This window comes from Notolabrus celidotus, chromosome 1 (assembly GCF_009762535.1).
Source record: "Notolabrus celidotus isolate fNotCel1 chromosome 1, fNotCel1.pri, whole genome shotgun sequence".
In the NCBI taxonomy this organism is placed as follows: domain Eukaryota; kingdom Metazoa; phylum Chordata; class Actinopteri; order Labriformes; family Labridae; genus Notolabrus; species Notolabrus celidotus.
The window spans coordinates 18,107,251-18,125,576 of NC_048272.1; the positions used below are offsets into that span (position 1 = coordinate 18,107,251).

The 18,326-nt window shown below is 38.5% G+C and overlaps 1 protein-coding gene across 1 annotated transcript; it reads right to left on the minus strand.

Moving 5' to 3' along the window:
• Positions 1 to 1,375: 1,375 nt before the first annotated feature.
• On the minus strand, positions 1,376 to 18,095 carry LOC117813969 (T-complex protein 11-like protein 1). The gene is made up of 10 exons (XM_034685053.1): positions 17,967 to 18,095; positions 16,305 to 16,395; positions 16,051 to 16,180; positions 15,815 to 15,935; positions 12,546 to 12,766; positions 9,510 to 9,646; positions 8,527 to 8,702; positions 6,315 to 6,496; positions 5,688 to 5,860; positions 1,376 to 4,111 (listed from the first exon to the last, which is right to left on the minus strand). Exons 2-10 carry the CDS (start codon positions 16,381 to 16,383, stop codon positions 3,879 to 3,881), a joined length of 1,452 nt encoding a protein of 483 aa, XP_034540944.1. The 5' UTR covers positions 16,384 to 16,395; positions 17,967 to 18,095; the 3' UTR covers positions 1,376 to 3,878.
• Between the last annotated feature and the right edge of the window lie 231 nt (positions 18,096 to 18,326).

An 18,326-nucleotide genomic window follows, 5' to 3' on the forward strand; every position in this document is an offset into this window, starting at 1 on the left:
TTTTTTTTTTTGAAAAAGATTTTCCTCACTGCACTGTGACTCAAAAATGCTCGTTGTGGAGTCGACACGAATCCGTGGGTTCTCCCCTGTGTGCACTACCTGCTGTGCGTGCTGTATGCCTTGTTCCTTGTCTGTCCTCATGGGAGTTTGGACTGTTAACATCACTGTCCGCTCGCTGTCCTTGTTTTTCCATGTGTGCTGCAGGAGAGAGGAGGCATTGAGCTCCTGTGTGGCTGCAGACTGACTGTTAAAAAGATGTAGCTGGTCTGTGTGCGGTACTGTGGCTGTGTCTTTGCCACCTTGTTCTGACTGTTAACTGTTAGCTTCCACTGATGATGCATGATGGCAGTGTTTCTTTGTGTTTTGTACCCTTTGATGCACTTGGCCTGAGCAGTCTTTGTTTGTACTGTAGCAGTGTCTCGTCTCTCTTCACTCATCTGCCATTTGCTTTTTATGTTGCCTCACACAAATACAGCTATTTCATCCTCATCCCTACCATGTCTCCATTTGCCTTCATTCCTCCAACACTTTGTCACGTATGTTCTTCCATTTTGTGTGTCACCAAGACAACCTGCTCTAGTATGGATGCATAATGTAAAAGCATTACACTTTAATGAGCAGCAGCTATTTAAAGCAAGTTTTGGTGGCATGATATGGCTGTGCATGAACCGGTCTTTTTTAACATTGGTGTTTTCCTTGTGTAGCTCACCCCAGCGTTCAAGTTTCCGGATACCAAGCTGTGAGTTGAAGGGGAGCAGCCGATGCGAGTGTGTTTTGCGTGCGTTCAGTTAGTGGGCAGAGCAGTGGAAAAGAGATAAAAGAGAGAGAGACAGAGAGAGGAAATGAGAGGTAAGCCTTATGCAACGTGCAGGGCCAAACCAGAGCTATTCTGACATTTTAGATCTCACTCTGTATACCCCCCCTGCTCCTCCACTGCCCCCCTCCGATACGACTCCCAACACACAGATGAACAGTTAACCTGTTGTCCCACGTCACTGGCTGAACAGGACCTGTCTGTCACTCCTGTCTTGAGAGAGGCCGGTAAGAGCAGTCAAGACTATTTCCTGGCCTCTAAGTGACTTTCTGATCTTGTCATGTAGGTACTGTAATGTTTAGAGCACTGTAGACCATTTATGATATAGACCATTACTGAGCATTTCTATTGATTCAGGTCTAACGGAGAGAGAACCCGGGTATTATTTAGGGTCATGAAATGTAGAGAAAAAAAGAAACTGTACCAGCATACAATGCTTTGCCCATGTTTGTGGACAGAGTATGGTTTGTCAAAGAAAATGTGATACTGTTTCAAATTTCAAAGCAATATTATATTATGAAATTAAATACTACGATGACAAAAGAACCCCTCTCAAGTCTGTGTCGGCATTGGTTTTGTTTTATGATTGAGTAATAAAACAGAGAGAAACTTTACGCCAGCTGTTTAAATATAAAGTGACAAATTTAACACCAGGGTAATTACTGTACAATTATACCATCAGTGTTTCCCCTGCTATGGAGATTAGTGGGTGGTGCAACTTCTAATCTCAACAAACGCCCCAGTTAGTGATTATCGTGTTATATTAAATTCAAGTCACAGAGCTAAGCATCCCATTTTCTTAAGTGCCTGCTGATCACAATCCCATAAAACTCCTCTGTCATTTAGATGCTAAATACTCGGTTTGTTGCGTGATTAAAAAAAGATTTACAGCCCATTTCACAAGTTCTGACGCCTCTAAAGCAAATCCAACACGATGCAGGAATCAATCTGAGCGGGAGTCGAGAACATTTAGCGAGCTGTGTTTATTTGGAGTAACGTTAGGTTCCTTTTATAATAAATTGCTCTGAACAATAACAGTTATTTGTGTCGTAGAGCAGGAGCAAGGCATTTAAACGCTGCCCTTGACTTCATATGTTTTTATTCATAGGACATTTGAAGAGTCCTTGATCTATTTATTTTACTTCCACAAGTGACGCCTCTAAATAAGTTATACATCAGCTCATTTAGTGTTCACATCAGCTGCACTACCTTCGTCTCAGGACTACCAAAGTTTAATTTTTTATCCCTCCGAACTTCTCATTTCAATCCTGTGATTTCTATGTGCACACCGTCTTCTCGCAGCACCACAAGGACGTCAGTCTGCTAATTAAGAATAACTGCTACAAGCCTACGTTGAATTCATCAATTTAACAATCCATCCTGCAGTTTAAGAGCAGGGTTGTAAATCTGCCAGAGAGACTTCTTTTTTAGAAAACTTTCTCAAGCACGAATTGAAGATAAATGTAGGGAGATATGGGCGGATGAGGCCCGTAGAGGATTCAGGAAATAACTTCAAAACTGAGGAAAGTGTTGCTGCAAGACCTGAGGAGTTTCAAAAGATTGCAAGGCGATAATCTCTGAGACGATGTTTAACTATGCAACTCCTGAAAGTGTTCTCATCTGTTCTGCTCTGAGGTGTAGAGAAATCAAAATCCAAGGACCAAAGTTTTTAGTCTTTTCATCGTGTTGACCAATCTTTGAATTAAACATTATGAAGGGAGACATTATAGGGACTAGCTTTCATGTTTATTTCTTTAAAATCTGACAGTGAGCTAATGAGAATTAAAGCGGTATAATCTATAACAGTGATCAATGTATATGCCAAGGTTGTCAAAGATACCTTGTGCATCTCACTCCTCTCATCAATCTGTGGTTATATTTGATTAAAGCTTATAGAAACTTTGTTCCATTTGTTGGATTGCACATCAAAGATTAATGTGATTGGTTTCATCCAATCTTAGATTCTTTCATAGTTTAAGGCTTTTATAGGTTTTAATCCTAATCTATATCACTGGATGTAGACTGAGTGTATAAAAACCTACCATTAGCTATTCAATACAGAATGAATTTCCGTTCTCTTGAGCTTTCTACATGATGCAGTATTTCATTTCCAAGCCAAGTTTTGCCGAACATTAGAGCCGCACAAAGTCGAGGTGTTACTACTTTCCATCTTCCACATCTATCCTTTAGTGTCGCCTGCATATTGAATGTTTGATGTGCTTTTTTCCGTAAGTGGTATTCAGTCAGTTTAACTTGATGTGCAAAAGTTAATCCTAAACCATCGTTATCTTCTTGAAGTGCATCACCACTGCATTCTGGGCTAAGCGTGGCTGTCTGTTGTGTGTCGGCTCATGCTTCAACTACAAATAGCTGAACGCTGATTGTTTGAAATATTGATACCTTTATTTTTCTTTAGTTTGACTTTAATTGTTGGTTGTTTCCTACAGCAACCCCCATAATGCCCACAACTGCAGGGGAAACACTGATTCAACTTTTGGTTTATAATCAAAAGTGTAAAAGAAAAACAAAAGAAGAAAAACAGAATGTATAAAAAGTGCTTGCTGTCTTTGGTACATTTACATAATAATCACTGAAAGTATTATTTACAACCTGTTAGCAGAATCTTTGGTACTGTTTGTGTTTCCTGAATGTGTTTTATCTTGAGATGAAGTAAACTGTATGAAAACTATCACACACACATATTCCAGACAACAACAACAAACTCAGTTTGAGGCTGAGAGTCAAACTGACTTCTTTCATCAACATTATATAATCTATTCCTGGTTCAAGCTTAAAACCTCCTCATTTAGTCTCGTACAGACTTTCAGGTTTTCATGTGTTTTCCACTAAAATGCTTAAGATGCATTCATTCAATCATGACTCAGCATCTGCCTTGTGATGTCATTTACATTTCTGTTGAATAACTGAAAAAATACAATATACTTTTTGTCTGCAGACTATAAATGTCCTTGTATTTACACTCTGTAGCCAACGCTAGCTACAAATCTACGCCAAATGGCAGCTTATGTTTGCTTCACGGGACGCCGTCTGGGTCGCCCTCAGCCTATCGAGAGTCCTCTGGGGTCTCGGCCTCTCCTGGTGGGAACAGCAGTTTCCTGAGGATGGGTGCGTAGAAGGGACCAAAGACTGTTCGGTTGAAGTGGACGATTCGCCCAAAGGCCATCCCCAGCTCAGCTAGCTCAGCACTCACCAGCCTGAGGGAAGCGGGCAGCTCTGGACTCCTTTTAGCGGGGCCGCCCTGCAGCATGGCCTGGAGGAAACCCTGTACCCTCTCTCCTGTTGGATCGAGAAAAGCAGAGAGAGAGAGGGAGGAAGGAATGAGGGGGTGGAAGGAAAGAGAGAGGGAAAGTAAGAAGTCAGCTCTCTGCAGCAGCACACATCCAAGTTTAGCAGCAGGCGGAGGAGAGAGATAACCCAAAATAAATTACATAATTATACATGTTGCAGCAGCTGAGTGGGGATTGTGTGTTTACAAATTAATTTAAATACACAAACATGACCGAGCAAATCAAAATGTACTTTGCATAAGCTTTGAAGTTTTTCATCACCAGTAAGGAGTTGTCATTCTGTGCACCACACCTTATAATAAGTGTAAACAGAGAAATCTCAAACCTGTCACCAAGATATGTCTCTCAAACAACAGCATCCAGTTAAAAGTAGCCGCAAATATTGTGTTTTATTTCCACCAAGTCATGGAAAATGTATAGTGAGCAGGTGGTTATGTGAAATAGAATCCTGGCAAGGTGAGACAGTTTATTTGGAGAGAGCTTTCTGTTTTTGTGCCCCTAAGCTTTGGAACTCTCTGCCTCTGGACATCAAAACGGCAAGCTCTCTGGGTTTTTAAAAGTAAACTTAAGACTTTTAAATCTAGCTTTTATTTTGGAGTAATTTATTTTTAACCCTGGACTGCATTATTATTATTATTATTATTATTATTATTATTATTTTAATCATTAATATTATAATCATTGCTTTAACATTTATTTATTTTATTCATTTGTTTTTATTTCTTGTATTCATCTGATCTTGTTAACACTACCTTATTTTTAACTTTTTTTTCCACTATTACTTATTTTATTAATTTTACTGTACTGATTTTATTTTATTTTTAAGTATTTTATTTATAATCATGCCTTTTATAAATTTACCATTGTTGTTGTTTTCTGTCTCTGTTATTCTGTGAAGCACTTTGGGCGGCATGTTTTTATGTATGAAAGGTGCTATATAAATAAAGTTGAGTTGAGTTGAGTTATTTCCGATAACCACCCACTCACTATACATTATCCTGCACATTTCCCGGCTACCCACTAAATCTACATCAAGCGAACAATTTGACTGACATCTCCTTTTCTGTGATGTTGGCTGCTCAGCTGTTAACCAGAAAGTAACATTCTCTGGTTTTCATATAAATTAAAATATTAAAAACATTCTCCATGTTGTGGATGCTAATGGGAATATTTTTGCCACATGGTATGCAGGAAGAGGTGAAATCATAAACTCTATAAACTCTATATTTTTTTTAAGTGTTTCCAACATTTCAAAAACAAGAACATTAAAAGAATAGAAGAAAACAATAGGTTAATAATTAATTAGCAACATTAGCTGTATGGCGTATTTCTTCTGTCTACTGAAACTGGTGCTGATCACAGTGTACTGAAATGTATTTATCAGAGTTTCCAACAGCTTTCAGAGATCAAAATTTTCTAAACCTGGCCTTAAATGACATAATGACTTGACTAAAACAAATCTCCAGTAAACAAAACCCCTTACAGACTTTAACCAGATTATGTAGATTATTTAAATTCCCCCACATTTATGTTCCACATAATCATTCTCCAGTTCTCAGCCTGACCTATGAGTGTGCGGACAGGGTGGTTGTGCTTCCACAGCTCAGATATTTGTCCTCTCAGCAGATCCTGGCTCCCCTGAGGCAGCGCCACTCCTCCCTGGCCGCGCACAGCTTCAGTCACCTGCTGCAGTACAACGTCCCCGATCCCCAGCAGTGCAGCCCTTAGGTCAGTTTCCCTGCAGCATCAGAAACCAGCGTCAGACAAATTAACTGCAGGCTGCATTAGCTGCAGTGTATCAGGTCAGGGAGATATGAAGATATCCATTTAGAGGTACTCGAGCAAAGGGAATTGCAGAAGCAAATAAATAAGAGTCCTTAATAACATCTAGGTCTCAGAAGAGGGTTAGTTTAAATTAAATGACATTTTAATAAAGGTGATAAAGTTGAAATAGCCTGTGCTACTTTTTATTGCAGCGTGGTCCAGAGTGTGAGCAGGCTTTGAATATCACAAGCTGCTGCTCCACATTCATCCACTTATCATGATGGCTTCTTTCTCAAACAGAAAGAACGAGGTTAGCTGCATCAGTTTTGACAAGCTAGTTGCCTGCTGTCACCTCCATTGGTTTCCTGCTCATACAATACCTGTTCCCCATGACAGCCAGTACATGCATCACCAAATCCCCCTCTTACCTGGTGTGACTGCCCTCCAGCAGGGCAGCGATGGCGTGCCTGAGTTTACCTACAAACCCCTGCAGGGAGAAAATAGAGCCTCCGCACTGAGTGCTGGTCAAGAGCAGAACTGATGCCTCTAGGACCAACATCTTCAGCTGCTGTCCCAGAGCGTCCAGGCGGGCTCGGTCCATCAACGCCGTCTGTGTGAGGAAATCAGGTCAGGGTCGTACGTCATGTGGTCAATCAGGGGGATATGTATGAGGCTTTAGAGAGAAAGCATCAGGAGGAAGTAGACCACGAAACATTGGAAATAAAACGATGGATTTGAGTTGGAACATTGTCCAGAAGCTTGCTTATCTGATTGGATAATGAAAATGATGTTTCTATTTCATGAAATGTATTCAGCTATAATACAAAGCAAATCCTTCGCCATTTAGCACATTGAGACCTGTTACCAAGCAAAATGGGAGGACTTAAAGTTATGCTTCAAAATGTTAGCTTACAGTAACGGCTAACTGAAGACATAAAAGCTACAAGAAGCTTAAACATGTATAGTTCAAAATAACGAAAGGTTAAAACAATTAGCTTAAAGTTATAGATATTAATTTAACCCTCCTGTTATGTTCATTTCTCTTGAACAGCAATAATGTTCCTGGGTCAATTTGACCCGGGGCATATTCAATTTTCCAAAAGTGTCAGAACCTCAAAAAATCCCAACACACATTTTTTAAATCAAAATTTTAACTCATTACTAACCATTTAAATCAAGATTTAGTCCATTGGTGTTCTTTAATTCTCACAGATAAAGGCTCAATGAGGATAACTCACTTGTTTTTCATTCAAATTCACGTTAAAACTTTTTAAAATGTACATTGGAAAACCCTAAATATAAATGCAATAGTTATACATGACATATATATTTCTTTATTTTATTTTACATTTTGAATATTTTTTTTATTAAGTGATGTTGATAAATTAACACGACACATCTTCTGCCAATGTTTTTATTCTGCATTTAGCTGGTTTGGAAGGCATATATTGTTTAAAATAGACTTTAAAAAGGGTAAATTTGACCTGCAACATAACAGGAGGGTTAAAAAAGTGTGTCGTGTGAATAGTTGAAACAGATGGCCAAAAGTTATAAATATGTGGCTAAAATTGTTAGCTTTAAGTGATAAATAAGGTGCTGAAATGGCTTAAAGTAGGCTAATCTACTGTCTTTGAACATTTAATTAAACTAGATAAACTATGTAATCAGTTTGAATAATCGGTAGAAAGTAACGCATGAATCTTTAGCTGTTAGCTTGAGGAGATAATTAATAGTAAAAATGTAAGACTAACTTTTAGTATAAACTGCTCAAAAGATAGACAAAAGTAGTTACTATATGACTAAAACGGTTAGCTTAAAGTTAAAGATGGTAACAGAAGGCTAACATAAATAGCACCAAGTTATAGATATTTTGTTTAAATTGTTAGCTTTAAGGAATGACTAGATCGTGGAAATAGGTCAAAATAATTTCATTCATAAATAGTTTGAATATATGCTAAATGTAAGGGACACTATGAGATCACAGTAATGAGAAACAGCTGAGATAGCTAAAAGGAAAGCTCAACAGGCTAATGTGGAGCAGAATTAGTAGCTGATATATTTATAAAATTGTAAGCTAGGAATGATGGGCAAAAATGGAAAATTGCTAACAGGAGCTTTAAATATTAAAGGCTTAAATAGAAGATAAGTAGGGAATAGATACAGGAATGACATTTTGAGCTAAAAGTAAAAGATAAAACAGTTGAAATAGCTAAAATAAGCCTCCGATATATACAGCTAAACATGATCCCTAGGAGTGTTTAATATGATGAAAGTGTTAGCACAAAGTTTAAACAACTTAAATGTAAGTAGTCTTATAATATCAATGTGTATCTAACATTTTATAAATGTATTTTAATATATATGATTGAGTTAAATAAGACCACATTATAAGCATGATGGGTGACGTTGATGAAGGGGTAATAAATTCAAACTGACAACACTGCATGGCTGCGTCAGGTGGAAAAAAAAAAAAAGGTTGGGATCTGCTGATCTACGACGCCGCATGAGCTTTAATGTGGTGTCACATGCCTCAACATGCAGCGGGGTGAGGTGGAGTGTGTCAAGAGGCTGAAAATTTCCCCATAATCAATAAAATATCACTCCGATGAAAAAAGCTTGCAGGATGACATCATTTCTGACCTTGGGATATTTCTGGTCTTGCGGGTCCCAGTGTAGCAGGCGCATGTAGGCCCGGTTGAGGACAGCAGCGGGGCTGACAGGACCTCTGCTGTCAGGAGAGTCGGACTGAGCTCTGGCGGCCAACGCCTCTTCGGACGCTGCTGCTTCAAGCCAGGCGCTGGTGAAGTCCAGAGAGGCTGGAGGACAGACATCAAGATTAGGGCTGCCAAACGATGAATGTTTTAACGCACGACTGTCCTTAACTCACCCTTGACCGCAAATATCTTATATGTGTTAAAATAAAGTACAGTGATATTTGTTGTTGGACACGAGTAACATTTGTAAAGGACAAAATCAGTACAGGAATAAATGGTATCAGTTTGTCTGCAGGGGGTGCCAGAATCAACCCAAACATAAAGTTCCTTACTGATGCTTTAAAATATGGATACAAAAGCTGCACCAATACGTCTTTATTAGAGGAGTCTAAGGAAGGAAAATTGATAGCAAACTGTTTCTCTTATCTTTAAAGTTTCAAGCAATTGAATAATTTAGTCATAGACATATGGTTTTGTGGGAATAACATCAAAGTATTCATGTTCCTTTACATAAATTGTTGGCTTTGTGCGTATTTTTGAAGGTACTGATACTGAGGTAAAGTGTGTTTGCAGCACACATGCTTCGCTCTGCAAGGATAGATGCTTTTGAATAATTTGCAGGCTGATTGAATTTGAGGGACCTTTTTTTTTTACGGGATAAAATAAACTCTGGGATATTTAGTACCAGGCCAAACATAACTGTGTCAGCACTGAGGGTCCTGTCACTCTGCCAGCTGCACTCAGAATGAAGTTCACTTATTGGCTGTCGAGCTCTTTACACTGAAAAATGGCAGGCTAGTGTTTTACAGCGTCAAGGGTCAGAATCTGTTTAATTGAAAAGAGAAATACGCCACAATCATAAATCTCACTGCCAGGAAGTCACCTTCCTCATCTGTCACCCCATCTCACCTGGATGCTGGTCCAAGATCTGCTGGAACTTAGTCCTCTCGTACTGCACGGCTTGCTGCAGCAGGTGAGGCCTCAGGCTCTGGATGGTGAAGTTAACCATGTCGATTTTCATGAGGCCCAAGACGCGGAAGATCTCCCTGAAAGAAAAGGAAGGGGAATTACTTGAGGGTGAGAAAGAGTTTGAAATTAGTCACCAGAATAGAAGGAGAACATTACATGTGGAGAGAATATAAAGAAGATGAATTAGGCATACAATTCTTATTCTAATAATATACCGTAATTAATTATATCTTTAAACCATGATGATGATGATGATGGTGATGGTGATGATGATGATGATGATGATGATGATGATGATGATGATGATGATGATGATGATAATGCTTTGCACAAGAGTTAGCTCAAAACTAAGTCCCTTGCAGGTCACGATTGAAAATCACACAATTGTCATAAAATAGCATCAAAAATTCTAGAGTTCAACACACAACACATCACAAATACACACATATCAGCAACAATAACACATAATTCATGTACAAAGCAGTGCTATGAAGTCAAATTAGTGGTCACAGAGTTCAGTATCTTTAATATTCAGGATCCTTCATTTTAACACTGCTGATGGAGGAGCACTTCTTAATGTCGTCTGAGAGGACGCCCCACTGAGTTGTTGCTTTCACTGAGACGCTGATCGCCCAAAGGCAGCTTAGCGAAAGGGTGCAGAACAACGTCTCACTGAAGATATTCTTTCGGATTGTAGGGACTCATCAGAGCGCAAGTTAAAGTCTTGTTATTTGTAGATTTGAATGCAAGACAGAAATATGAAAAGGATGATGCTTCTACGGTGTCCTTCAGTGATGATACTGACTTTTTGTTTCCTTCACTTGACCCCAAAATGTGATGCAGTGTTGAGTATGGAAATAGGTCATAGAGTGCATGAAGGCTGTAGCTGCATCCATTAAAAGAAACTTTATAATTTGTCCAAGATTTGCCAATATGTATTTGATTTTGTTACAGTTTTTTTTTTTTTTTACATTCCTTAGAATACAGATGTGAGTCTAGGACTTTGATTTTAAAATGAAGAAAGATTTTTGAAATCACTGTTTCTATCACAATGAGAAAAATGGAGAGGGGATAAAAGGTTTTAATAAACAAAAGAACGAAAGCTACAAACAAAACTTTAATTAGCTTGAAGTTATAGATACTAGTTTAATAAGTGTGCTGTGTAAATGGTTCAAACAGATAGACAAAATTGATGAATTTCTGGCTAAAACTGTCAGCTTTCAGGAATAAATAAGGTGCTGAAATGGTTTAAAGTATGTTAATCTACCATCAAATTATGGTAAATGGCTAGATTATTGTATAAATTGATACGTTTTTAAAAATTGCGAGCTTAAACGCTTGAATGATTCTTCAAACTAGATTAATATAGTTTGATACATAATCAGTTTGAATAATCGGCAGAAAGTTACGCATGCATGGTTGAATCTGTTAGCTTGAGATAATGAATAGTAAAAATGTAAGACTTGCTTTTAGTAGAAACTGAAATGTCTAAGAAATTACATCCAAAAGAAATACAAGGAAGCTGTACAATGATCCATCACAGGGCAGAGAAACAGAGAGGCTGTTTTCAAAATGGCCTGCTACATACTACCTACTGATGTAGTAGGCAGTAGGTACTGCCTACTACATACTGCGTTTGAATTTAGTATGTAGTATGACTGTTCTGTTCGATCTGTTATGCAGCATGCTGAGCCAGACGTCACTGGATTTCTGGTTTCGGAAAGCAGAAGTAAACAACGGCCAAGCTGATAGAGAAACTGTTTCTTTGGCATCCATTTATAATGTAAAAAGCTAAAAGTTGGTTTATATGTAATTTAATAGTTTTCACAGCACCTAAAACTGAAGTACCACCGTCAAAAAAGAATAAAAAGAAGAAGCGTAACTGAGAAATTTTCCCGAATCAGTAAGACATCCGGGTAGTTTTGACATACTGCAGATTTAACTCTTGTTCACATAGTACATACTGAATTTTGACCAAATCAGTATGTACTGCTAGTATAGTAGGCGGTTTCGAAAACAGACAGAGACATAACACTCAGAGTAATTAACACAGGTGAAACAAAATAGGTCAATCAAAAAGGCGGGAAACACGCAAGGACAGGAAGTAAACTAAACTTGAAAAATAATGAAAAAAATAAAGAACTACAAAATAAAACAGGAAACACAAGAGACTAGACTAAAACACAAGAACACAACACGAGACACGGATCACTAAAAACAAGAGAAAGACATTGGATAGCTTATAACACAGAATACACACGGGGAGGAGTAACAGCTTGAAACACAAAGACAGATAAAACTAAACACGACTAACTCTTAACAGTTTCACTCTCCTCAGCCTTCAGGAAATATCAGCACTGATCGGCTGCTTACTGGTTCTGGAGAAAACCATACCTTTTGTTGTGCTAATGTTTAGGCTGAGCTTTCTTTCATATTTTACACTCTCCCACAACGTATAAATCAAACAAAGTAGCTGAAGTATTTTGCCTGCAAATTAGTTCACCTATGATTAGTCCAAAGCATCCAAGATATTAATCTTCTGGTGCAACCACACTTTGTAAATCACCAGTTTGAAACTAAAGAATAGTTTTGTTGTAGGAAGAACTTGAGACAAATTAGTCAGATGAGAAGTCGGTGCTGCCCAACAACTTGGAGTATTTGATGACTCCTAAAGTACTCCCACACCTCAGCAGGGGAAGTGTTTGAAATAAACTCCTTGTGTTTTTGAAATAATCATCAGTTTATTATCCTGTAGAGGAACCATTGGGTAAATGGTTATTTCATGTATAATGAATATAATAAAACTTTCAAAAACAAGATATAAAATAACTAAGCTTTTAAATAAAATGTAAGGTATCTGCAGTATTTCATGTGGATAAGCAATTACCTCTGGACCTTGCTATAACCATGTGTCTAACAACCTGCCTTCAGTTGTTTACATGTCCATATATAAGATATGGTTAACCCGTCCCTCACCTCAGGAGCTCCACAGGGTGCCGGAGGTCCCTCAGTGCTCGGACCTCAGGGTCGCGTACAGGTGCGCACAAGGACGCCATGCTGTTGACGATGTACCCGGACAGTCTGTGGAGATCCAGAGCACCGTGATCCACTTCCTGCCGGATCAGATCCATGTCCAGTACCTCGTCCAGCTGAGACCTCAGTCTGATGTGACCGGGCAGCAGCAGGGACTGAAGCATCTGACAAAACATGTGAGGCCAAGTTTAGATGAGCTAACACACAGAGATTGTCTGTTTATCCCCCCGAGGTCCATGTGGTGGTGAGGAAGAGGAAGAGTGCTCTGGATTACAACAAGGTCAATTATTTTTTACTTCAGGAATTATTACTGATAAATGAACTAACATTCTTGTAATGACTATCTCTGTCTCTCTCTTAATCTCCTCTATCCCTCTTTCCAACCCATACTCGTCGAGGCAGATGTGTGTCTAACATAAGTCTGGTTCTGCTCAAGGTTTCTGTTTACTACTATCCATCTCAACACTCTCATCTCTCTCTTAATCTCCTCTATCCCTCTTTCTAACCCGACTCAGTCTCAGACGATGTGTGTCTAACATGAGTCTGGCTCTGCTGGAGGTTTCTGCCTGTTAAAGGAAATTTGTCCTTGCTGCTGTAACTTGCTAAATGTTGCAAAGTGCCCTGCTCATGGTGGATTAAGATGAGATCAGACTGAGTCCTGTCTGTAAGATGGGACTGGATCTTATCCTTTCTTGATGTTGGGTCTTTGTTAATGATAGAACATAGAGTACAGTCTAGACCTGCTCTGTTTGTAAAGAGTCTTGAGGAAGCATTTGTTGGGATTTGGCACTATACAAATAAAGATTGATGAATTAAGTGAAAAACTGCACAGAAATATTGACATTAAAGTCAACAAACTGATGATACTATGAGATTTTTAAGCTCAAGGCAGATATTTCAGTATGCAGTGATGCCAGTGATACTCTAAGGTAAGTCGAAGAGTGTTGTTGCTGTATTACATAACAGCACAGATAAATGCTTTTTCATCTGCAAGATTTCTAGCTATGGTTTTTTATCAAATGTGTGTTTATGTTGAGCCAAAAACAGCTTTGTCCAAGTAAATATATATATTTTTTAACTGTCAGTTTGTGAGTTTTATTGAGACCCTGAGCTGCTTATCACTAAAGGAATCACTTGAAGTTAGTGAATTTACTTCTTTGCAGTCTATCTGTGTAAGAAGAGAAGAATGGCACGACAGATTCCTCAGGTTGCCAAGCAGCCAGTGGAAAGTGAATGTGCCTGCTCTTTAAATAGCATGTGTTTAACATGTGTTCCTCTAAGTTAGACCTGCTGTTCAACATGCATTAGTGTTGTAACACCTACAACTGTGGTAAAATGCAGAGCACTCAAAGTGCCGTAACGGTTTACTAATAACAGTGAGAGTGATGTGTTTGACACCTCTCACTCTCAGTGGACATTACCTTGAAGGCATAGTAGAAGTATGTAGGAACTTAGATGAATCAAAAGATGAGTAGGATAACAGCAGGCAAGAATACATTTTAAAAAATGTTCCAAATGGATTTTCAGGAAGTGCAAAACTGATGTGTTTGATGTAAGATTACAGTACCCTATTAAACTTCATGATCTATATAAATATATGAAAACGTATGACTGTATGAAACATGGAGGCAGCCACATACTGGAGTTGAGCCCTAGCGGCAACCTCCAGCCAGGAGAATTGAAGCCCATGTGGAAGTGTTAAAAGCTGCAGTTCCTCAGGTGTCCACTTGAGGCTGGCTCCGGAAGTACCGTAAACCACATACACACCCGTTCAAACAGCAGAAATAAACATGTTTACAGCCTGGTACAAAAAACAGGTTTAGCCTGATTAGCCCATTTCTTTATCAGCACACTGTACGGGCGGTGAATTTTTTCATTACGCTGCAGTTATGAAGATATTAAGATTACGAGTTTTCCATTATGAGAGGCACAGCTGACTTGACTGACAGGCGGGAACACTGTAGCTATTGGCATAGAGGCTCAAAGCCCGCCTCTTTACCTCACACTAGCTCAACAGGAGTTTGGTTGCATTCAGTATTTCCAATATGGCTCCCGCCGATGATCAGCTTCAGAAACAGCGCTTCAGAATCAGATGGGTGACGTCACAGATACTACATCCATTATTTATACAGTCTACGGATAGCAACAGTTTGCCTATCTGTCAGTCAAATCAGTAATGGCCTTATGTGCCAAAATATGTTTAACCACTAGCCTTAATATGGTCAAATGGATGAGTTATATAAGAAATTCAACCCTGCATAGTTTTAATAAATAAATAAATGAGACACAAACTTTTTTTATTTCTCTCTCTCTTTCTCTCTCTCTCTCTGTCTCTTCATCTCATCTATCCCTCTTTCCAACCCCAACTTGGTTGAGGCAGATATGTGTCTAAGATGAGTCTGGTCCTGTTGGAGGTGTCTGCCTGTTAAAGGAAGTTTGTCCTTGCCGCTGTAACTTGCTAAATGCTGCAAAGTGCTCTGCTCATGGTGGATTAAGATGAGATCAGAGCATCAAGTGGACACCAGAGGAACTGCAGTTTTTGACACTTGATTTTACAACACTTGAGGTTGCTGCTGGATGAAAGCACATCATGGATAATAATGTAGGAATCTAATTTGAGACAACTGCGAGCAACAGCTGTGTGAGATGCTTTTATTACAACCATGAATTAAAAACAGGATCAAATGTACAATCTGTAGAGCTTTAGAAAGTTGATGGGAGTATTTCATTGCATTTGGATCTGGCTAGGCTAGGTGCTTCCTTTGTTTCCAGTGTTTATGCCAAGCTGAGCTAACTGACTACTGCACATACATGACAGTGGTATCAAACTTCACACCTTACTCCAAGTCAAAATTTCAAACTTCTCCTTTGGTGAGTACAGTAAATGAAATGATGACCTGTATCATCATCTTTCTGTGTTGACAGTGTTGTGTTATTCTGTATATCAGCATAGTAGAGTTATCACTATTTAAAATACCTGTATGGTTCCTGGTTATGTTATTATTAATTAACCACAACTTATCTTGTGCAAGTTTATTATGAAAGACTCCCTCTAAGTGTCTCCCTCTTTGAAATGTTAACCATGTTTGTCTGTACCTGTGCAATTTATCTTTACTGTACATACTTTGGTATGTGAATGGATAATGTCAGAGAGCTCAGTAGACCCTCTTCCTCTGTGTCTATACCTCTGATTTGATGCAGTACACACTTACAGTCTTGACTTCCTGGAGCAGAACGACTGCGTGGCTATAGTTCGGAGGATCACTGTTCAGCTCCTCTTGAAGACTGTCCCAAAATGCCTGATGAACAATCTCTGTCACTCTGCCCTCCAGGCTACACAAGGAAAAACAGTTTTAAAAAAACAGCTCAACAGAGACTAAACTGGATTTAATTGAGGGAATAAGGTCAATGCAGGTCACTCAGCCTGTGACGGAGCTGGTACTCTTGCCTGTCTGTCGGAGGACTCCTGGGGTTGAACCTGAAGTCTCTGTTCACCACTATCTCATGTGCGAGGCTCAGGTTGGAGACACAATTCTGAACCTCCATCAGACTGGATAATGAGGCAGTGGGTGGGCTCCCTGACACCACAGACAGGACACACACACCCACAGATAATTAAAACCGCCACCGTGGTAATAATTCAATTACTAATGGTCCCTGAACGTGCCTGAAAACAATAACTGGCATCATAAAGCGCCTTACCCGTAGGAGAGTCAAGTTTTTCCAGACAGGGGAGGTCAGCAGGGGAATCATCAGCCGCCTGGTCTCTTTGATTCGGCATTTCAGCAACAGTCTAGACGTTTAAATGACTCAGTGAACAATCAAGTCCACAGAGGCTGGAGAAAGCACTCATTTATTTCTTGTTAGTGCACCGAGCACAATAAACAAAATAAAGAAATGGTAATTATTTCTCGGACTAATCAAATGAGACTAAATGTCTCATCTGATGGATAATACAGCTGCTTCTCTTTTCATACAGAAAACAAATGTTAGACAGTTTCAGCATTTTAAACATGTACAGTTTGGGCTTTGTTTAGTATCTAAAGCATGTTGCTGAAAACAAATCTACCCACATCTCACAGGACAGCAATGTTATTGCACGCCCTCGAAAAGAAAACACCAATTAAGAAATCATTGTGCAGCCGCTTGACAGTGATAATGATTTAGTTATGGTATTTAAAATGAATGTATTTAGACAAATATTATCATTAAAAAAACAGTGTTGGATGATTTAAGACCAGAATGTCAAAATTCATAAGTTGCCAGGTCAAAGTAATGTGAATATACAGTCACAGGAAAAATATATTTTTATTTAGATAAGCCTGTTTTAATGTAATTTATAATACTGGATTGTAAACATCTATTCTATATTTATAATATGGGGCTCTTTTTACATACCTATACCTAAGTTTGTTGTATAAATTTCCAAAGAGGGAATGGTAAAAAAAACTTTCTTAACTTGATTTATTTTTCGACTTTTTTCTACCTTATTAATCTCCCATTGGGAGACATCATTTTAATAATTTAATAATAATTATACAAATAATAATTATAAAGGTAAAAATAAAGAATTAGAATAAAAATCAAATAAGATCAAATAAAATATAGAAAATATTGCAGATGTACACTATGTACACTTCTACACATCTCTGATGATCCATGGTAAGGTAAGTTATTGCACAATAAAATTGCACTATTGAGTGAGTGAGTGAGTGCATCATCGAATTTGAGTGTAAAGATTAATTTCGTTATAGCTACATGACAATAAAGGCTTCCGATTCTGACCAGGTCTCTTATGAGTACACAGTATGAAAAACACTACAATACAGTTTTATAGTGAATATGCTTATTTTAGTGGCTTAAAGCTGCAGTGAGGAACTTTTGTTTTGTATCGATTCTGGCGCCCCCTTGTGGACAAAGTGACACCTCTTATCTCTTGTCCTATACATGCAAAAGTAGTGTTTTCAACAAAAACCTCATCCTGTTGTCTTTTAACAGTCAACTTTATCAGGCAATGTGATTATTTTCCATGAAAACAGTCAAATAAAGGCTGTTTCTGAAGCGAGATGTCCATCATCTGGTCTGACACCTACCCCCTCAGGGCGGTTTCAGGCATTAAAAATGACAACACAGATGGTGTCAGTGTGATGGTCTTGTTTGCTATTGAAGGTCATAAAGAGGCATCTGTATCATTTTCAGTCTGTTTCTCAGCCAGTTCAAAACTCCTCACAGGGCCTTTAATAACACCACTGAAATAAGGCAAAAATAATAACAATAACGTTGGCAAATGATCAAGTAGTCAAATAAAAATATGTAAAATTGCACTGCAACAATAATAACAAACTTTTTTCAGTGTTGACTTACCTGTTGAAGGTATTTTGTTGATTTAAATCAGACTATTAAACTATTAATGCACTACAAAAAAGCATGTAACGTCCAGGTACCCGTTTGTGTATCTACCGTTTAAAAGCCACGCAGCAACAGTTTGAAGTTTGAACCTGGGCTAAACCATTTTCATACAGTTACGGGGGGAGTTTGGACATTACAGATGTTGGTTTCGCTTAAACAAATGATCTTTACTTTATATAAACGAGTAGCTTCATAAACGAATTGACATTAGTTTGTAAAGACATTGATATTTACTGATTAATTTACTGAAAAAGAGAAAAAGAAAACAGTTTCAGTTGGTATGACCCGTTCTCAAATCAAAACAATGGGCGTGTC

What these genes read in the sequence shown, in the direction of transcription:
- LOC117813969 (XM_034685053.1), bottom strand. Translation starts at nt 16,383, where the DNA reads ATGCCGAATCAAAGAGACCAGGCGGCTGATGATTCCCCTGCTGACCTC. An exon ending in AAAACTTGACTCTCCTACGG is followed by an intron (nt 16,181 to 16,304) that starts GTAAGGCGCTTT and finishes CTGTGGTGTCAG; the next exon opens with GGAGCCCACCCACTGCCTCA. An exon ending in CTGGAGGGCAGTCACACCAG is followed by an intron (nt 5,861 to 6,314) that starts GTAAGAGGGGGA and finishes CTGATGCTGCAG; the next exon opens with GGAAACTGACCTAAGGGCTG.